The sequence below is a fragment of the Takifugu flavidus genome, chromosome 2 (assembly GCF_003711565.1).
Source record: "Takifugu flavidus isolate HTHZ2018 chromosome 2, ASM371156v2, whole genome shotgun sequence".
NCBI classification, from domain to species: domain Eukaryota; kingdom Metazoa; phylum Chordata; class Actinopteri; order Tetraodontiformes; family Tetraodontidae; genus Takifugu; species Takifugu flavidus.
The window spans coordinates 9,505,461-9,527,818 of record NC_079521.1 but is presented as its reverse complement, the minus strand read 5'-3'; the positions used below and the strand labels follow the sequence as shown (position 1 = coordinate 9,527,818).

Below are 22,358 nucleotides of genomic sequence, written 5' to 3'. Positions count from 1 at the left end.
GTCAACAATAATCCTGTTTGAGTGTTCAACAACTTTCCGAACAATCAATCTAGTCCAACATGCAAGAAGAATGAGCACGTTCACGCCTCAGACGTAATCAAATCATGGTCAGTTGACACCTCCCCCCAAAGCATTGACCTTTTTGATGACCTGAAGGCAGCGGGTTAGTCCAGCCGTTCACCTCAGCACAACTGGGATCCCCTCCCTGTGTTTATGGTGGGGGGCGGGTCAGGAGGAAGAACAGGTGAACAATGGAAGCGGAGAACTCACCGATATCTGTCTCTTTGTGGGTCTTGATGAGTTCAGCGAGCTCAAAGTTGCCAGCAATGATGGCCACCTGGAGACGAGAGCAAGGAAGAGGAAGACATGAGGCCAGGAGATGATCTAGTCAAGGCATTTATGGACGACAGGAACAAAACAGAAAACCTAAGGAAGAAAACAAACACACACACACAATAAAACTATACGTGTGATCCATGACATACTAATTTATGTGATTATATTTAGCTATACAAAGGTATACCCATAAAGAAGCCCTGTAACTCCTGTGAAGACTGTAATCTGTACTATAGTCAGGTCTTTATGGCAATAAACGTAAAATAACTTAAATAAAAGATAACCTATTTTTAAATAAAAACTTTCCTCTGTATTTGGTAGAAGCGCAGCCTCCTGACAGTTACATGGACCATATGAACCCGAACACAAACTGTTGACAGTGACGTTAAAAAGCCATCTGTCTCTGCAGGGCGGCCACCAGGGGGCAGTGAAGCGAAGCTGTTTCACCGTCACTGACCCAGATCCCACTGCTGGATCACTGGATTACACTACACCTCAGATCAGCAACATGAGCATCACACACACACACACACACACACACACACACACACACACACACACACACACACACACACACGCACATACACATACACGTACACACATACACCCTCAGGGAAGTCGATGGTGTTATATAAGCTCGCCTGCTCTGTTTCCTGGAGAACAAACGATGAGGAGGACGAGTGATGAAGAGCGGCCGTGTTATTAAAACACAGTTGACTGGAGTCATAATCCTCCACAGATGACCTTTTACTCATATCAATAAAAAAAACACGGTAAAAGCACTTTAGAGCCAACATGTTTTCCACCAGCACAGCTCCACTTCCACTATCAACACACAACATTAACACAAAACCACTTTCCCAGAAAAGATGGGATCTACTTCCTGAGAGAAATGAGAGATGAGGAGGAGGAGGAGGAAGAGGAGGAGGAGGCACCGGCAAACATACTTAAGTACGCTCCCAGTAGGACAATCAGTCAGGAGAAAGTAATGGATGAAATATTATTATTATTATTATTGTTTCTCTCTGTTATTTCTCCAGGGGTGCAGAAGTCGGACTGCTAAAGTCCGTCTGCAAACACAAACTGATTCTTCAACAGGAGACACAATTAAACCCGATACCAATCGGGAAAAAGTATCTGACGGTTTCTGACCCACCAGGTGTCAGTACCAGCTGGTGCCACTAGATGTCCCTAAAACTCACACGTTTCTAGTGACCCGAGTCAAACTGGACACGCAAAAACGGTGAATCCAGCAGCGCAAACCTCCTGGACAGCCTCCTGCAGCGCCACCAAGTGGACAGTCCCTCCAGGAGGATCGTTATGGCAACCGAGCAACTTGAAATTTGTCACCATTCTGAAGCGCCACATAAAATATTAGCCAGCAAAGACGCCAAAAAAACCCCACAATGACGAATGAAAGTCCGGGTCAGCCTGAGATCCATGCGCCGCCAACGCGACCCCCCCGTTAATGGGTTAAGAGGCGGCACGGTAGCGGCCTGAACACGCCGTAGATGTCAAGCACCGTTAATTCAACTCATTACTGCGACCAGTTCAGCCTGCGAGTGTCAACTTTATGCGTCAGCGTTTTTATTAACACTTATCGTCTGATGTGGAGTCGTGACACCGACACCAAGATGGGAGCGTCTCAGCGTTGGAGACGTGAAGCTCCCCGAAGCGGATCGCTCGTTCCCAACTCGAGTGAAATCACGTGACCGACGGGAAACTGTTTGGGTCTTTTTTTATCGTCCGTTATTGCTGCCTCCACATCGAGCGTCACGTGTTCTCACCCCCAGTTGTCATGGAGACCGATGCTTGTGTATAACATGGGGGTGGGGTAAAGCAACAGGGCTGGTTGATCAAGAGCAATAACCAATATCAGCCGAGCAACGTTACTCATCTGCAGCTCCACGGGACGAAGGCAGGACCCAACACCAACACTGTCGCTCACAAATGACAAATAAACGAACTACAAGTGTTCACGAAGTCAGGTAAACACCTCCGGTTACCTGAGTGTAAACAGGTGCACTAAGGTGAAGCAAAACCTTCATCAGCCAAGAGGTTTAGTCAGCGTTCCACTACCTCCCCGAGTCCTCGTCAGGTTGGTGCAGGCCGGCGATCGTGGGCGCCGCCGAACGAGTGGAGAAGAGAGTTTTTTTGGTTCCATAAAGCGTCCTGGGCAGAAGATTGAATGGCAGTGGGGAGAAATTGGCAGCGACGTGTTCAGGATTCACTGTTGGTTCACAGTTTTTTCCCAATATGCCTGAGAGCTCCTCAGAATCCTTCAGAGCACCAAACCCAGGTTGGTTCTGAAGATCAGCCAACCCTAACCACAGCAGTTAACCAGCAACAGCTCTGCTTCAGTGTTCAGTCTCACACGTGGTCACCAGAGCCGTTTCAGGGATGTTCTCCTCTGGTGGCTCGTTGAGTCATTTGAGCTTCGCGTTATTTTGGGTTGCGGCTGATGATTCCCACTGAACGACTGGGAATGGACTGGGAATGGGGGGGTGGAGATCGCAGCATCTCTTGGCTGCTCTCCTGTGCCAGTGTTGCTATGGAAGCAAATCTCTACTGATGATTGGCTGAAAGTGGACGTGAAAATGAAACAAACCAAAGGGTGGAAAAAGAAAAGGCTGACATGCCTGTTTGGGGGCGACTGACATGTTACTGGTGGCTGCGGAATAATGAGGCAGGGAGAGATGCAGAGGGAATTCTGACTTCCAGTTTGAGTCGAGGAGGAAATGAAAATGTGTGTGTGTGTGTGTGTGTGTTGGGAGGGATGAGAACAAGAAGCCGACAAGTGTAATAATGAGGAGAGTAGAGAGAATTAGAATAGAACGTACAGTGGAGACGTGGAGAAGAGATATGGAGGTGAATGAAATGGTGGAGGATGAAAAGCTGAGAGGATCAGCGCAGGCCGACGCAGCCGGGGGACAAAGGAAACTTACATTCAATAAAGGAAATGATTTTTTTTTAATCTCTCTCTGAAAACCTTCCATCAAGAGGACGGCGCTCCCACAGAGGATGATGGGAGTCCTCTGCACCTCGGCTTCACTTCCTTTTGTTGCAAGGACGCGTGATTACACACACGATATCATCACATGACACGGCCCCACTCCCACACGCCGCTGTAATTAGGCTCACACGCAGCGGTGGCGAGGAAGCGCGTTTCATTCAGATGGGAAAAGGGGTCCGCCCGGGGACGTGGGACAAATAACCGTCCTGATGTGTGCAGCCGTGATCGGAGAACGTGTGGATCTCTGACTTATTTAAATTGAAAGGAAAGGGACGCATCGATAGGGACATTTGGAGGACTCTGAAATCGCGTCTCGTCCTCCTTTACATTTCACCAAGCTCTATTCCCTCTGCTGTTCTCGTCCGGCTCCCCAACATCTCCCGCGGCCTCCCCACGTTCTCCCGTGGACGCCATCCCATCAAAAGCCTGCAGGAACTCACCGGTTGCAGCGGATAGCCGAGCGTGTAGGTGGAGGAGAGCAGCAGCGTTAAAGATAGTAAGAGCAAGAGAGCAAGTTTCTCCACTCCAACACGAGTGAGCGTCCACACGGCGTCTAGTGGCTGATTCTGCTCTTCTGTTCCAGCTGGATCCAAAGGTGCTGCTAAAGCTCCTCCGGCTCCTCCTCTGATAAACTGGGAAACACAGATGTTCTGCTCCTGCTCTGAGGCCGGCATGGGACCAGGTGTCGTCCAGGTGGACGGACACAGATGGTATAACTGACGAGACACGTGTCTCCAGGACATCCCTGACATGTTTGGACGGACTGAAAGAGGCGATACTTGAGACGTGAGCCATGATCCAGCTTATTTTGAGATGTCCTGGGTCAGGGTCAGGGACAGGACACAAACCTGCCGACAACACCTAAAACTGTTGTTGGTCAGTGAGGAACGAACGTTCAAACATCTGTGGTCGTCTCTGAATCTGCTCATCTGATGCTTCGCCCTAGTCCGAACCCCCAAAACACCATTTCAACAGAACCACATGTTAAATATGTTTAAATGAGTTTAATATCTTAGACGTTGAGAAACCTGGGGAGGGAACAGTAAGAACTGTTCCCTGTAGCTTAACTGTTCCACTTTATAAGAACAGTCCTGAAAACTGATCGTCTAAAACAGAGATTATTCATTAATTATTTAAGCAGATGCTCAAAACATTAATGAGGATTATGTAACAAAAGTTGTTGTTTCTGCAGCTACTCACAACAGCTGTCAATCACAGGACACCAACAATCACAAAACAATAACCAACCACACAGCAATTATTGATCATGTGACAATAATCAATCAGAAAACAACGTTCCATCGCAATGAAGGTGTCAAAAGACCTTTAAATTTAAATGCTGTGTGTGTGTGTGTGTGTGTGTGTGTGTGTGTGTGTGTGTGTGTGTGTGTGTGTGTGTGTAAAACTCCTGTTTGGTTAAACTTCACTGAAGCAACTCCCAATTTACTGAGACGAATCCAGTTTTGGTCACGGAGACATTTGAGATGCTCGTTTCCAGCTGACCTTGGCCGTTTGGCACCGTTGCCGTGGCAACAAATGAGCATGAGAATAAAAGGTGGCTGTAATTAAACTGTAATCAACCACAGATACAGGCGGCGGTCAGGAAGAGCCGGTCGTGAATGTGAGGTACCTGAAATGGACTCTGGCTGTTGTAGTTCTTCACTTCCTTGTCAGCACCGCGGACCAGCAGCACTCTGGCACAGTTATCCTGGAGAAGAAGGAAAAAGGGATTAGAGGGAGGCAGCGGGAAACATCAGCAGCAGGGGAAACGCCTCAGCTCTCCTACTTTGAGAAGAAGAAAGCAGGATTAGCTTCCAATGTCTCCTTGTTCCAGAATGAAAAGTCAAGAGAGCAGAAGCTGCAGAACATCCCAGCCTGAACACAACATCAGCGGAACATCTAGAACCTGTGTGAGGAACAACGCTTCGCTCTGACTGTGGATCTATTCCTCCACTCAGCTGAAAGAGGGAGCGAGAGAGATAGAAAACGGAAAAGGGAAGAGAGAGATGGAGAGTGCTGAGGGGTTTGGATCTGCTGCACAAATCGCCCACAAAGTGCTCAACCACGCATGTTCCACGGACACACGTGAACATAAAGACTGTTTTTAGCTCCACAATGAGCTGCCGAGAGTTGTGAGAGCGTGTGAGCGAGGAGGAACGCTCATGCCTTCTACACGTTTGCCCGTCTTCTTTCAAAGCCTCGCTCCTTTTTTTAACCGCAGCAATTCCACAAGATCTCCTCAACTCTGGAGCAGAAGAGGAGGCGAAGGGACCAGGAACCATCAGGATGCTAATGGACTTTTCTTGCTCCTCTCACGTTGTATTAGAAGATGCAGACGAATGAAGGAAAACACACACACACACTCTCACAATCTCACACTCCAATAAGAAGTTTTTCGGCTGCTGAAGGATGCAGCTCAGAATATTCCAGATTATATGCATCATTCTTAGAGGAACGAGAAGGACTTCACAGACCACAAGGAGAAAGGAGGAGGAGGGGAAGAAGGTAGAGGAGAGAAAAAAGGGAGGAGGAGCAGAAAATGAAAAAGGGAGACGTTAAAAAAGAGAAGGAAGGAGGAGACAAACAAGGAGGAGACATAAAAGATGAAGGTAGAGGAGGAGGAGAAAAAGACCACCTGTTCTTGTCAGGTTCAATTGGGAACCAACAGAACCAGCTGACCCGACCACACGTTTCTGTTGTTTTCTCCAGTTTGGGAGCATTTCTGTTCTTTGATGCTTTGATGACGTCTGTTCCGGGATGCTAGTTGTCGAGCAGCAGCTTCTTTGTTTCAACAGCTGATTAAACATTTATCTGCTGCATCATTAAATGTATTTTTAAAGCGGCTGAAGGAGAGACGGGTTCACCTTTTTATTACTGACGCTAAATGAAAACAGTCATTTCTCCATCCAAACCAAGCGGCCTTGTGCGCTGACTCAGCATTTTCACCCGTCCCCTCCCCGAGTCAAAGGTCAAATGCAATTATCTCTCAGAAGCGGAACAAAAGGTGAAGCATCGAGCTGGAGGTGGGCTGAGATCATATTGGCTGACGGGGTCACGACCCTGCCGGATTCATGGCGCGTGTGGGTCCACGCACATTAATCTGCTGTAGAAGATCATTTCATCAGCACCTGAAGCTCCGTTTGTCGCTGAAGCGTCACCAGTTTAAATACTAATTCGAATCTGACTCCGTAGTTCGTCCCCTGGGATTCAGTCCCCCCCAGCCTCAAACATGAGCAACACCACGACAGAAAAACCAAGACATTTAAGTAACTCCTCCCATGGGAACGACGCCGCTACACGCTAGCAACAATTACTGGGTTAAATATCAGCTCTGATATCAAACCAGTATGAAAGAGCAGAGGAACTGAAGCGTTTACTGGTCTTACAGCTAAACTGGGACGGCTCTAAAGAGCTCAGATTAGCTGATGAACCAGCCATCCCAGTTTGAGGAGGAGTCTGTGCTGAAGAACTCTGACAGGGTGGAATCTGTTGGTGCAGGTATAGGACCACTTTTTCTCGAGGGGTGGGGGGGGGGTACTTGAATGTCTCGAGTGTTGCTCGAGTGGCTCACATGACATTTCACGAACAATCCCTGTTGGGTCTATTGTTTTGGTGTCATCACACTGTAGAGAACACAAAATAACAGGAAGATTAACCATAATCCAGATCATCTGGAGACGCTCACCTGGTTGTACAGCGCACAGATGTGAAGCGCCGTGTTCCCCGATGCGTTCTGAGCGCTCATGTCTGCTCCGTAGAACAGCAGATGCTCCAGGTGCTGCACGTGGCCATGACGGCACGCCTGCACACACACACACCCACACACACGCGCGCGCGCGTTAGAGGTTAGTGAATGCAGTACCACCCTCTAACAGCAGACGTCAGTGTGCTGCAGAGATAAAGACGAGGCCTCAGTTTGAACCCTGGTGACAGCGCACGAACGTGCACAGCGCTGAAGATTAGTAAAGAAGAAAAAAAAGCTGTGTGACAAATTCAATCACGTAGAGGCTCATCAGAACTTTCATGAACCCACTGGCCCACAATCATATGAATTTCTGGATTGTGGAACCAACCACCCCCTAAAAAAGACAGCAAATGTCATCGGTTTGAGTTATATAAGCCATCAAGGAGCTGCAGGAGTCCAGAAAACTCCAGGATTTTCTGAAAGCTTCAGCTGTAAAGCAGCAGCAGCCATTATGTTTCCCCGTCCTGCCTGACAGCTGATCCGTATCTGGTCTCAAACGGGACAAACCCGACAGGGAGAGAGATACAAGCAATCTGATAAAGCTGATGGCTGCACACACACCCAATGTGTGTGTGTGTGTGTATGTGTGTGTGTGTGTGTGTGTGCGCGCTACTGGTGTAGGCACGCTCTCCTGAAATGGCTTACAGCTGCACCGACAGACGCCCACAGATGGGAAAAGCTTCCCGTCATTGTGATCATTTCCAAGGAGCAGTTGTTGCAAGAGCCAGAAGCCCCCTTTGTTTCAGTGCTCCCCAGTGCAGGTGTGCGTTTACCTGTGAAAGTGCGTGTTTGTCTGATAAATGTGTGTGTTTACCTGTGAATTTGGCTGTTTGCATGTACAAGTGTGTGTGTATTTACCTGCTCAAACTGTGTGTTTAGGTGATAAATGTGTGTGTTTACCCGTGCCACGTGCGTGTTTACCTGGTGAACCTCGTGCCAGCCGTTCTCGTCCTGGCAGCAGACGGCAGCCTGGTGTTTCAGGAGGAGCTCACAGCAGCCGGGGTCGCCCCCCGCCATCACGCTGTGATACAGCGGAGTCAGACCACGACTGTCTTTGTAGTCCGGCGAGGCTCCCAGCTCCAGCAGGGTCTGACGGCGACACAGTCCCAGATTAAGCCGCTGCGCTTACATGTTTATGTTTGTTTTATAGCATATGTAGATGCAGCGTCAGCTACCGTGAGGGAGACCAGGTTCTTGGAGCGAGCTGCTTTGTGGAGAGCCGTCAACCCGTCTTTGGCCCTGAAGTCCAGGTGGGCTCCTCCGCTCTTCAGGACCTTGATGATCTCCACCATGTTGTCCAGGTGAGCTGCAAACGTCAGCGGGCTTTCTGCAAATGTCAAACACACAACGTGCTATTTCTGCTAATCTAAGCCGTGCCACTTTAGCCCCGCCCATCTGGGGAAAGTCCACTTTTCTGGTGCCCATCAGTATCAGAACTCTGCCTCTGGTCACTGGATGGGAATCGACCAATGTCCATGTCTTTGAGGTGTCTTTATTTTAATTCACATCTCTGAATAGGATATTTTATTCAATATTAGAGGAAGGCTGCGCCTCATTTTAAGGTTATTTCTGTTTTTTCTACATGGGCTTTTGTTGTTTTTATCTCAAGAGTTTTCACCTCAGGAGCGCTGGCCCTGCTAAAACAGGAAGAATGCATCATTCAGATCGCTGTTAGGTCCTCCGTGCTAATGTGACCCAATAAAAGGAGGTCAATAACGCTGATGATGGCATTATTAGATGCATCCAAATGAGGCGAATCACAACAAAACACTCAGACACACGAGTGATTTGTCCTAATTTCAAAAAATGAAGCAGAAACCAAACCTGCTGTGTTGCTGATAGTTATGGGGAAAAATATCTCAGAGGATACCTCAGGATACCTAATATCTCTGAGCTTTAAATAAAGGACCTGGGAACCCAGCCAGCGCTGCATCCACGGAACATTCAGCACTTTACTGGGAAACTTAGTGCCTGATGTCATTCACCAACACGTGAACCATTTAATATGAAGAATTGTGGGATTTTTAATCTTACTTACTATCATAAATGTGTCTATTAACTCTAATTATTTTATTCTTGTATGGCATGTTTCCACATAAAGTACCTACTCTACTCTCTTTCCACTACAAGGTAGTACCTTAGCTAGCCCCGCCTTAACGTATCTGGTCGTCATAGCAAAGTCATAAGCATCAAAAACAAACATCAGCTTCAGACTCTTTTAATGCATCTCAGGAGCGGCTGAGAACCTCTGAATGATCTGCTGAGGACGGAGGATTTCTTTAGCTGCGTTTCAAAGATTCTAACAGAAGAACCACAGTTCACATTAAAACTCCAGAACCTCCACTCCTCCCGTCTGTGACGCTCCAGGATGGTCCGTCTGCCCGCTGGATCCAACTGCATCCCGCATGAGGGAACGGAGGCTCGTGGATGCTGACCAGAAGTGAAGGCAGACGGACAATGAAAAGCTTTCTGGTGGCGTTATTTTGAAGCCTACAGAGTTTGGAATAAGTGGGCTGATTGAGAACATCCTCTGCAGTCTTGTTTTACTCAGGCTGTTTATTCATGTAATCCTTTTACTTTGGGAGGGAACGTAAAGAGCTGCAGCGATTCTGCCATTATTCTCACTCGCCCGAGCCTGTCCCACGTCTCTTTTCTTTCTGTCTGGAGTTAGAAACACATTTCACACATCTCTGGGTGTTTCAAGAACTCAGAGCTTCCCAAGATCCACAACCCTGACACTGACTTTCTGAAATCGGTTGGCGGGTGACAGGAGATTAACTAAATGTGGTTGTGTTGTTAATTAGTCACGGTTCTCTGGAATAATTCATCCATATCTTCATCAAATTGCTGCTTTGTCAGACGTTCCCCAAAATAAATCGATCATGTCTCACACTGCCCCCTGGAGCATGCGGCTGGTAAGTACAGGCTCATAGACTCATCCTGTGTATCGACCAGGAGAGGAGTATCTTTACAATGATGGAGGATGTTGTCACTTCCAGTAAAGTTCTTGTTGGTCATACTGGGAAGGAGCTTTCGTGTTTGGGAAGGTGTTCAGCTGGAGCCTTACCACCACTCTCGCTGTCGTGGTAGTTGGGGTCGAAGCCTCGCTCCAGCAGCTTTGACACTTTCTCCACCTGACTGTGGTGGATCAGGTCCATGAACTTCCTCAGATTGGCCTGTGCAAAAAAAAAAACAAAGAAGCAAAAAAAAGAGCCATTAGAACAAATGGTGGTGGGTGTGTGAGAGAGAGCCGGGACGGAGCTGTAAAAAGCCTGAAATAGAGGGTGATGAAAAGAAGAAGGTGGAGAGGGTCACACACAGCTGAGAGTGGGTGAAGAGTGGAAGTATTCTGGAAGTCAGTGTGGGACTGAGAGGCGTCGCCGGTAAGGATGGAGGGATGCGAAGCGGAGTGTGTGCGGGGGGGTGCTGGGATGATGGTGGTGTGGAGCAGAGCGCCATTTTGGATGCCGGTTTGTGTTCCCGTCTGCTTTATTTCCAGGCCGTGACACAAAAATAGATCAGAGAGCAGCTCCCCAAAGGAGTGGAGGGAAATGAGACAGAAGTGGGAAAAGAAGCACAGAAGCAGAAGAAAAGAGGGATGTGAAGCAGGAGAAAGTCACACCCCCTCCCCACCGCAACCCCACTGAGGGGGAGGTGCTAGAAAATGGATGGAGGAAGCTCTTTCCCATCCAGATCCTGGTGACCCCCACCTGGACCCTGCATTTCCAGACAGGTTGACTCTGGGGGGGGTTAGAAAAGAAGATCCAACATGAATGGACGACTTCGTGTGTCCGCTGGCGGCGGAAAGTAACAAAAATCTCAGCCGGCGTCTTAGATTAGAAGGCAACGATGAGCGGCTGCCTCGCTGTGAGCTAAAGCCAATCACAGAGCACCAGATTGTGGGGAACAAAGGATCAGTTTTTAAAAAGTCCTCAGTCTGGAAATGGAGAGAAAATCTCCCACTTCACCGAGTGTGTGCGTGTGTTTACGCCAGAGTTTCCAGGGTGCTCTTTGGCAGCCTCCTTCAGGTGCTTTAACCATTGAAACACCTGAATACGCCCCCCTCGCTACAATAAAAAGACACATATCTATTACACATGCAGATGAATGGGTTCCGGATGCATTTTTCCTTATTTCCTCCTCTCCTCTCTCCTTTAATGAGAGCGGCTGTCAGACTGTTTCACAGCAGAGCTGCCAGACACGCTTATGCTTTGGCTCAGCTACAGGATTAGCTGTGGGACGGCAGCCCAGAGCTTCAGGAAGATACAGTCAGACAGACTTTCTTCCATCCCGTGGGTGGGAGGAGACCGGAATGGGAGTGGTCTACTGCCTGAGGGAGGCGGGACAAACCCTCCCAGCAGTGTGTGCACTATCCCACACACTAATAATGGAACATTTGCTAACGAGGCTAACACACGCAGAGGAGATAAACCATCATCTCTGCGGGTGAGTTTAAAGGAGGTTCCCACTAGGGTCACATCTGTCTAATAAAAAGGCAGCACAGTGGGCGGAGCCTGATCACCTGTGAAAAGATGGCAGCACAGGTATCAGAGAGACAATCGGCAACAATCATCTCGAACATTTGCCGGACAGCAACTCATTTGTCTTGATATGTCTCGGAGCCGAAAATGCTCAGGACCAACTGGCGACAGGTTTAGGAGGACGTAACTACTCCTGTTTTAGTGTTAAAAAAACAGTTTCTTCACAGAAACCATCATCACCCTGAACACCCTCGCCCCCGACACTCGCACAGTCCCTTCCCACCCCTGTGATGTTCTTGTTCATATACTTGGTTTTACACTGGCGAAGGTTGCCTTCGCATAGCGTGTATTTGTGCGATCTCACCTTTGTGTGAAGTTTGGAGATTTGCTTCTCCTCCACATTCGGCTGGTTGTAGACTCTGCTCTTGTACCTGAACTGTAGAGACAAAAAGGATTAAGCTTGTTTTGGAATTTTTTTTCATGTTACCCCTCGTATTTGAGATTGGCCACCAGGGGGCGTGTTTTCTTTCTTAAGACGAGCTACAACCTCAAGGACTAATATTCGGCCCACCTCCAAAGCGGGGACGCCTTTGCTGATTGGCTGAGGATACTCTCGCAGCAGGCGCTCTTCATCCAGGAACTTGCCTTCCCTCCCATCGCTTGGAGGCTGGAAAAGCCCGTAGTTCAGGACGTCTTTCAGGCTCTGGTTGAGTGAGCACAGGATCCGCTGCTTGGCGATCCACACTGTCGCATCGGGGTTGAAGCGCATGCATTTCTGGTGGCGGAACCATGCGAGAAACAGATGAAAACTGATGAAAAATCCACCAACCTGACGTGGTGTGACCAGCAGCTGGACCTGGTCCAGACTGTGATTGACAGTTGGAAATAAACTGTAAGGCACGGAAGCGCCAGGCTCGGATTATTGTTTCATTGTTAGCTTTGTTAGCTCTGTGGTGACGAGCGCTGGCCCTCCCAGCAGGGGTCGATACTGACCCGACCCGTACCGGCGCTCCGGTTTTTCGTCAGAGAGAATCACACAATGCCTGGTCACAATCAGAGAGGATTATGGGTGTTCAGAGAGTCTGCGGGTGCTCAGCCACTGATAGCAGCACTGCACGATGAGAGGGCTGTGAACTGTGGCCCAGTAATCCCAGTCTGGCGTGGAATTGCCGTGCAGGGCCAAAGGTGCCGCGGACAGAAGCGGATGTTTGGCAGCTGGCGGGGACTATTGGACAAAATGGCCTCTTTCATTTATCAGGACATCCATTTCCATCTGCTGCCATTACTGCTGCCTCCTCAGTCCTCAGCTTAGCTTAAACATGGAGCGCACGGAGCGCACGGGGGATAAACGCCAGGGCTCCCATGACTCCAGTGTTTTAACCACTTTAGGAGCTGAACTTTCCACTTTAGAAGTTTTGTAAAAACACTTTAGCTTTCACTACCCGGTGAGTGATAATTGATGTGTGTGTGTGTGTGCGCGCGCGTGTGCGTGTACACGCACCTGAGTGCGTATTTTGTTTTTATGTAAGTCAGATGATCGTCTCCCCATCCAGTCACTTATCTTTCAAAGTGACCTTTGACCTAAGTCTAGCAAACTAATCAGGATATGGTAAAGATACTTCGCAGCCAATCAAAATGAGAACACACACACACACACACACACACACACACATTTGCACATTTGGCATTATTTCCAAATGACCATGTGACTCAGTCATGTGTTCATAATGAATGTGAAAACGTGTATGTTTACACACAGGACAGATTTCAGTGCACATATGAACATAAGCACCCACATGTACATTAATAACGTGCATGCGCTGACCTGGTGTGTAGCTGCAGGACCGTCAAACACATTAACGCTTCATGCATGTGTGCACGTTTAATACGAATCCGCACAGCTGTCGGATGTCTGTGAAGCTTCCCCTCATCTGTTTGATCTGTTTGCTGCTTCTGTGTCTCTTCTTCATGATTTTTCACAATTCTTTCTTTGTTTTGAAGGTTCTTTTTCATTTGAATTTAGTAGCATTTTAGTTTAGTGAATTTTAGTAGTGCCTGACGCGACGTAACATGTGACCACACCCCCTTCATACACACTGTACTCTAATTGGCTGTCTCCCACCCGATAATCAGCTAAGCCCCACCCCCTGCTCCTCCTAGCTGGGAAGGAAGTTTTGGCTCAGTCATAAAAAATGGGAATTTAAACTTGTTTACTAATCTTTGTACCAAGTTTTAAGATGCAGCCGCAGCGTTAGGAGCTCAAATATGAGCGGGAGCCATTTACCGCTCCACTGCTGGAGAGGAAATCGGCCTTTCACAGACGAAGCATATTGATTTGGACGGGAATGTTCTGGAGGGTTCAATGACCTTCAATATGAATGTTAGCTGGATTACTGGTCCTGCACAGCTGCAGCCTCTGCACCGAAGCCGACGTCCGCCGATAGCGGCAGCTTTATCATCAAATGGCAGCGGTGGCCGACCGCAGCTGCCGGTGGGCTGACAGCCGTTTGATGAGCCGCCCCAGAGACCTTCGCACTTATTCAGAGCTTTTCTCTGTCACAGCCAAGCAGGATGGAAAAGAGGAGGAGAAGCTCTGCTGGAGGGCCTCTCCACCTCCAGCCTTCAGTCCACATCCTTTCGGACCATCTGGAGCTCCGTCACGCCACGCCATGATAGTCGTGACAATAACCGACATCATAACGCTTTTGCTTTTACACGGTGTCATTTCATAAATTAAGATATTTTTCACCAGCTAGCATCAATCTATTATTATTATTATCTGAGAATAGAGTATCACTAGCCTGCTGCTGGCAGAATAATTTGACTGTGGCACCTTAACACAGCAGCTAAACCTGCTGTATTAACCACAGTTTTTACTGGGGTAGAGAGGGTAAATGAACTGATTAAACTGGGAGCGGGAGGAGAAACCTACAGGTTATAATTGTATGATGGTGGTGTAGCAATAAAAAATATTGTGTGCACTGTGAACGTTGATGCTGGGATCAGAGGAGGTAGGAGCTGATTTAACAGGCCAAAGTTCAATAAATGACACATTTTACTTTAACATGGTAGATTTACAGATCAACATTTTAACAAACACATCCTGATCACTTCCTGTACGTGCGCTGCACCGTAGGCTGTTTTTGTCCCTGACCTCCTGAAACAGCTGAAATAACCGTGGTCATCTCCATGCTCTTTCCACCAGGTGTTTTTCTGGATGAGACATGTAGGCATATTCACCGTCTGCTGCAGGTCAGGGATGAGGACGCGGACGACCAGCGAGTTGATGTGAATGTCGTCCATGCGGCTCTGCGACGGCTCGGCTGTGGCCTTTATGGTTTCATAAATGGTCTCTTCGCGGGAGCTGTCAGAGGCGCAGTCGTCAGAGTAGTCGGAGAAGCTCTGGGCCATCTCATCCTCGCTGGAGGTGGGGCTCCGGGGCATCGCCAGCAGGCCAGACTAGTTCAGCCAAGACAAAGAGCGGAAAAGACGGATTAGTGAGAGTAAAAATTCACCTCAGAGAACAGCCCCAATCCTCAGCCACTTGCTAGCTTGTTAGCTTATCCTTCTCGGCTCACGTCCTGCAGGGAAAAGCACGTGAGCTGACCTCCTGCTTCCAGTGACAGCAGGAAGAGGGCGAGGAGGCATGACTGATTATTTACGGATCAGAAAACAGATGTAGCGGCTCATCAGTCACTGCTGGCCTCCACGGACCTGTGAGGGGCCCGATGAATGTCACCTGTAGGTTTGACCTAAATTCCACGCTGTATAACTGCTCCCTGAATCTATCGTATTTGAGAGGGACCAGGAGGAGCTCTGAGGAGCTCTGCACAGCTCTGAGGAGAAACTGCCAACTATTGTTGGCTCTACCCCCAACCTGGGGGGTATTGGAATATCGGCAACATTCGTAGCATCTTGTGAAAATCCGCTGTTTCTGAAACCTCCTCAGATGTGGACGCGCTCTCTGAGCTATGATCCGAGGTGGGAGGAACATGAATGAGGATGAGACAGACTTTCTGATACAAAATGATTCTCTGGCATCGGCGTAACGAGCGAGTGGCAAAGGTTAACCGTGACACCGAAACACGGCGCTGCAGCGTCCTCGTGTGACAGGCTGAACTGTGGAGAGGTCGAATCACGACTTCGGGTCAGTGCTGACATTTACAGCCCAGATGAACACATCTGTGGAGCACACAGGCCATCACGCGAGCACTCACACTTCCTCTGCTCAGGCCTGCTCACGCCAGGCTGGAGCTTCTGGTAAATGTTAAAGTTTGACTTCTTCACCTGTCGGCTGGGAGCCTCAAATGGTAACTTCTGAGTCTGGCGCCACCTTCTGACCTCGTTCAGCACTGATAAAAAGGAGCTGAACCGTCAGAGTAACGCTGCTTTACACCTGAACCTGAGTGTCACACCTGTCTGACGTTGTCAGTCACGGCTGTCAATCAAGCCATCCATCCATCCATCCATCCATCCATCCATCCATCCATCCATCCATCCATCCATCCATCCATCCATCCATCCATCCATCCATCCACCATTCTATCCTTGCATATGTTCATCCATCCACCAGATCATTTAAAACAACCAAAGCTCACACACAAAATAGTAATTTAACCATAAATAATAATCCACCATGGTGATGGGGGGGGGGGGGTGTTTGGACTGGAGAGGAAGGTCACATTTAGGGTTCTTTTCTTTCCTTGTTGACAAGGTAAAAACATCTATTCCAGAAAACCGGCCTTTGAGGAAGCCAAGCACAATCAACAGAAACATTTCTTACCCCCAGAAGCAGGGTCAAAGGGTTAAGGAGCATCACTTAGCAACGGTATATGTAATGGTCTTTTACTGGAAATGCCTCAGTTATATCCTCAGAACTCCCAGTTGAAGTGAAACGCTTCAGCTGGACACCCTTTAACTAGCAGAGAGCTGCTGGTGTTAAAGGGTGCACAAAGACCTCCTGTGAGGTTTGACTGGACGTGAGCCTTCCTGTTGGGGCAGCTGCTGCTTGACTGGTGCTTCTGACTACAAAGCTCCTCGCTACTGTGCACATGTAGAAGTTACCCTCCTCCCAAGCCCATAGCTGAAGGGGACTTTTGCTCAAACGCACAGTTTGGATGTTTTTATTCATAATTTTTTTAATTTGAGTTTGCTGCAGATTCAGAACGACAGAGAAAAAAAAACATCTGTCTGAAGTTTGAACAGTGTTGATTGTTCTCACCTCTCACCCGCGGGAACCATGAAAAGCCCCTGGGATCTGACATGATACCCACGAGGAAGGAAAATATCATCTAATCCATTTTTAATGAGCCCTATAATGAAGACTTTTTAATTAGTTGGACGTGCGGTGATTGATCACCAGGGGCGTGGGACGTGGGGTGCCGCAGCGGTAAACAGAGGCCTTATTAAACCTTCAGCACTTCATTATTCCACCCAACAACAACCTGATAATCAGCCAGGCTGATTGTGACATTTGTGGCGCTCGCAGGAGCGACCTGATTTCCACCAACGTAAATATGAGACTGGAGGAAGAGACTCAGGAATCAGAGCCATTTCTGTTTCAGACCATTTTCTTATAACAGATATTAAAATTCTATCAGGTCAGATACGATCTGCTGTGATGCCGTCTTTGGAGGCCTCACCTGGTTTCTTTCAGAAAGATACAAGATACACCCCCAATATCAGAACATTTAAAATGTATGTGTGTGATAAATGTATAGTTTTCCCCTCCATCCATCCGTCGTCACCATCATTCCTCAATCCTGACCCGAAGAACCTGATCACAGTGCTCACAAACCTCATATTTGTTTCTCACCTTCCTCCCCCTCTCCCTCCCCATCTCTGTCCCTGTCTCTTCGCCTCTCCGTCTCTCTCATCCCCAGAAAGACACCAGAGATAAACGAGTGTACAGATGGCCGGCTGCGGTCAGAAGCAAACACGAGCACTTGTTTGTGAAAGTGAGCAGGAAAGTGGAGGAAAGAACGAGCGATGCGTGAAGAGCGTGACCTTTGACCTCATCCAAATCTGTAGGTTTTCTGTCAAAGGTGATCCTGAGATTTAAATAAATAAAATAAAAGGACGCACGTCTGAAAAGCCACAAGATTCTCCTCTTCCTCTTTATCATCATCCTCTCCGCGGTGGCTCTTCCTCTCACATGGTTCCTGTTTGAACTGGCAACAAAAATAAATTAGGCAGATTTTTACTGGCACTGGCAACACTGACTCAGGATTCCAGTGTTTGTCCTGAAATCTGATGAAATCGTAATAATCTGATGAATCTCGGTCAGGCTGACTGAGGAAAACCAACGTGGCCTTCATCTTACAGCTACGGTTGGAGAAACCGGATGAGCTTTGAACCCGCAACACGTGTGAAGTGTGATGGTCCCTGATAGCACCGGCCTGCTCTCGTCCTCTCCACAGTCATTCGTTCGCAATCCTCCGATGGTTTGTGTGTTTTGGCTGCTGAGATTTAAACATTCTTCTTCCACCTTTCCTGTGAATTGATAATAACAGTCACTTAGAAGTGAAAGAAGAACAGCTGTGGCGGTAATGGCGCGTCCACCAGTCCATTACTACAAATGTACATGCAATTATCCCTCAGCGCAGAAGAGGTCTCGGCTCCGTGAGGCTTCTACTGAAGGCAAGTTACACAATAGGTGCCTTTAATGGCCTTCTGACGCTGTGGTACAAACACACCGATGCAGAGAAAAGCACCGCACGCACGCTCACGTGCTGCGTTCCCGGCTTCACTGATTCTTGTTTAAAGGTAGCTCTGTTTTATTATTCTTTAATGTAGCCAAATAGGGAAAGCCTTTGGACTTTAAATTTTAATGGCATTGTTCAATTATACACTCGCGGCCCAGTTTTGCCTGATGCTAAAACATGTGGGGCTCCTTGAACCGCCTACTGAATATTCAGGAGGAGGTTTCTGATGCCACAGGGACTCTAAGCAAACCCGTGTGCTTGAAAGTCTCCACAGTAGCGCAGGCACGTGGGCGTGAGTGTGTACAGTGAGTGTGTACGGACAGGAGTGTTTGAACGTATACATGGAATACCTTCGCTGATGGCAGTTTAAACCTGTCTCATCAGGTTTGATGACATCATTCAGATTCAGATTCAGGTCCTTTATTGTCCCACACGGGGAAATTTACAGTGCAACAGCAGCAAGAGCACGCAGAGAAAAATAAGATAAAATAGAATAGAATAGAATTCAGAATATACAAAGAGGATGTATATTTACAATAATCCAGGTAAATGGATACTCGGCCTCTGTGTACCTGTACATAGTACAGAGGGTGAATACAATATACATATCAGAATATATAATATTCAGATTGTGTTAGCGGGTGTTCTGTTTATTGTGCAGTCTGACAGCAGCCGGCAGGAAAGATCTGCGATACCTCTCCTTCACACAGCGAGGGTGGAGCAGCCGCTCACTGAAGGAGCTGCCCAGTGCTGTCAGGGTGTCCTGTAGGGGGTGGGACGTGTTGTTCAACATGGATGACAGCTTAGCCATCATCCTCCCGTTTCCCACCACCTCCACTGAGTCCAGGGGACATCCCAGGACAGAGCTGGCCCTCCTCACCAGTCTGTCCATCCTCTTCCTGTCCCTGTCCGTGATGCTACTGGACCAGCAGACAATCCCATAGAAGATGGCTGATCCCACCACAGAGTCATAGAAAGTCCTCAGGAGGGGTCCCTGCACTCCAAAAGACCTCAGCCTCCTGAGCAGGAACAGTCTGCTGTTGCCCTTCTTGACCAGGGCGTCTGTGTTGTGTGTCCAGTCCAGGTTATTGTTTAGGTGAACACCCAGGTACTTGTAGGACTCCACCACGTCAGCATCCGTTCCCAGGATGTTCACTGGTGCAGGCGGGGGGTTGTTACGCCTGCGGAAATCCACCACCAGCTCCTTGGTTTAGCCAGCGTTGATCTGGAGGTTGTTCCGCAGGCTCCAGTCCACAAAGTCCTGAATAAGTTCCCTGTACTCCGTATCGTCCCCATCAGTGATGAGGCCGACAGCAGCAGAGTCGTGCATGCAGATGTTTTCTTCTTTATGTGGCTTTTTGTCAGGATATTTGTGAATTAAAGGAGGATAAGTTCAGACTCTGGTGTCGGACACCTGTAGTGGATTAGTGCCATGGCTGAATTTGGACAATGAGGGTTTGGATCCTGTGAAACAGCTGAGCTGAACATGTAAATGCTGCTTCTGTCCCTCGGTAAAGAAATGATGAGTAACATCCGACCCAGATGACCTGTTGGACCAGGCATGTCTAAATCCATTCCTCGACTCCCAACCAGGTTTTTTATCCTACCAGCCACCTGTGGTCCTTCTTTCCTTGATGCATGTTCTGACTGGTAGAAACTGAAAACCCGACTGGACTGCAGCCCTCCAGGACCAGGATTGGACACCTGACATTAAGTGAACTCTAACAATGCTGCATCCGTTCTCGTGAAGAGGGTGTGGCTTCCTGCTGCCCTCAGAGTGACACCGCTGTGGCTTGAGTGACCACCAGGCCTCGTATGGGTGGAGACAGTTTTGTTTGACCCAGAGGTCAGGCAGCCACCAGCCAGTTCACACGAGGGTCCAGATTTCAGAGAGAACAGCACCATCAGCACCAGCAGCTCCGCTCTGCTGTCTCCGTTGGCTTTAGCATAGCTTAAAAACGAACCTGCAGCCCTTCGAGCAGATCTGCTGCTCCGTCTTTGCCTGGTTGCTGTTCTGCATCTCTTTACATGGTTGCTTCTGGTTCAGTTCCCACCTGCCCACTCTATTATCAAACCCCCGCTGACTCACAGCCCCCCACCCCCGGCCTGAACGTTTATGAGCTCCGCATTAACACGATGAGGGTCGTACGGCAGGGTAATGGACCTCTCGCTGTTAATTTTAGGCTGCAGCAATGCGTCAGTAAAGGGTGAGTGGCTCACTCATCCTGCGTAATTATTCAGATGTGCACATGAAATATTCCTGTTGTTGACAGTTTAAACTGGAGCTGGAACCCACGACGACTTAAACACGCAGCAACAGCGTTGAATTCACTGACGGCTGCTTGGAAGAGCAGAAATACTGCGAGGCCTCACTTTTGTCTTACTTTTGCACAAGAAAATTCCTCTCAGTTGAGACATACAGCAAGTCACTAAAATGGGAGGAGCTGTTTTGGGTTCTGTCACGTTGATGCGAATGAGCTCCTGCTTTCTGCGCCCCCTCCTGAAGGCCACAACTCCCTACACCATGGCAACCACTTAGAGGCCTCGAGCACTGTCGCATTACTACTCACGCGCTCATTAGAACCAAGAGGCTTAAAATTGGTGAATTTTTCAGAGATTGGAGAAAGGGGGTAGGAGAAATGATGAGTTTGAGGTTAGGCTTTTCTTCCAGTTTGCAAAGATTCCCTCCGCTGAATTTAACCACTCGATGCTAGAAGTGAGCAGGCTTCTTGGCACGACAGCTCATTTTACATGCTGATTAATTTATTTAATAAATGTTTCCAAGCTGATGATTTTGAGGATGCACGGGCTTAAAAACATTTAACAAACGCATTTTTGGCTTTGTAAGACATTCTGAGGAGTTACGTCGATTTATTCGGCTAAATTTGGGGGAGGGCTTATCTTCATCGGTAAAGGCAGGATGGCCCAAGGCTCCGAGGGGGCGTGGCCAACACATTTAGCTATGTCACACGGACTAAATGTGAGGACTCATCCAGCAATATTCAGATCTTTAGAAGAACTTACATGTGAAAAGGACCAATGACGTTAATCAACAAGAAGAAAATAAAACATCATTAACTGCTTATTCTGCCTTTCTTTTGTAACGAAGCAGCCAAACAGGACAACAACCTCAGTTGCTGATGGACATCAACCTTCGACGAAACTCAACTCTAATTATAAACGAAGAAAATAATCAATTGTTTCCCTGTAACTAAGCCACTGTTCAGAATGAACCACAAATGTGAGCTTTGTCTATGCGGTTCTGATTATTGTCACCAATAGTTGTCGCTTCAAGCCTCTTTCCCTGGATATGAATCTAAACGACTTCTTTTTTGGTGACTCAACCAAACAAAGAGGAGGAAATTTGCGCCTAAAAAGACCCGACCAAGAATCTTCCATCAGCTTTTTAGCTTCTAAGAAGTCGATCGATTTAAGGAACATCTGGAAGACACTGCTGGACATAATTCATCCAGGAAAACACTCGAGTGAACTAGGCGAGATGGTTCTTCATTTAGGTCAGACCGGCTAGCTTCCAAACTACCACGCTACAAACAGCGTCCAACCACTGATGACACCATTCATCTCCACCTGACAGGTATTGACACCCGAGCAGCTCCGATCCATCACAGAACCTCCAGCAATAGAAGGAACCTGACAGCACTTCAGGGTTGAAGTGAACACCTAAACAGGAGGAGCAGGTGTGGATCCAAGTGAATGAAATAAGCTAACAGAGGAAACTGAAACTGGTCTGAAACAAACAGATTATGCTCTGAGATCTGCTCCTCACTGGGATCTGTTCCTCACTGGGATCTGCTCCTCACTGGGATCTGCTCCTCACTGGGATCTGCTCCTCACTGGGATCTGCTCCTCAATGGGATCTGTTCCTCACTGGGATCTGTTCCTCACTGAGATCTGCTCCTCACTGGGATCTGCTCCTCACTGGGATCTGTTCCTCACTGGGATCTGTTCCTCACTGAGATCTGCTCTTCACTGAGATCTGTTCCTCACTGGGATCTGTTCCTCACTGAGATCTGTTCCTTTAATTTTATTTTATATGTAAAGACCCCTCTATCCAATGC

At 48.1% G+C, this 22,358-nt stretch overlaps 1 protein-coding gene across 5 annotated transcripts in view; it reads right to left on the bottom strand.

Annotated features, from left to right (window-relative positions):
• The window catches only part of LOC130515078 (SH3 and multiple ankyrin repeat domains protein 2-like), a 76,937-nt gene that overhangs the window by 44,876 nt on the left and 9,703 nt on the right, over positions 1–22,358 (bottom strand). For 3 of the 5 annotated variants that reach the window (XM_057015120.1, XM_057015085.1, XM_057015111.1), the window contains 9 exons: positions 14,816–15,034; positions 12,147–12,350; positions 11,940–12,011; positions 10,162–10,270; positions 8,270–8,421; positions 8,016–8,183; positions 7,035–7,151; positions 4,980–5,057; positions 271–337 (listed from right to left, as the gene is read on the bottom strand). In XM_057015120.1, the coding sequence (XP_056871100.1) occupies positions 271–337; positions 4,980–5,057; positions 7,035–7,151; positions 8,016–8,183; positions 8,270–8,421; positions 10,162–10,270; positions 11,940–12,011; positions 12,147–12,350; positions 14,816–15,034 (1,186 nt within the window). Of the gene's footprint in view, positions 1–270; positions 338–4,979; positions 5,058–7,034; positions 7,152–8,015; positions 8,184–8,269; positions 8,422–10,161; positions 10,271–11,939; positions 12,012–12,146; positions 12,351–14,815; positions 15,035–17,659; positions 17,746–17,897; positions 18,068–22,358 lie in introns of all 5 variants that reach the window. The other 2 variants (XM_057015096.1, XM_057015103.1) reach the window with 1 other exon arrangement.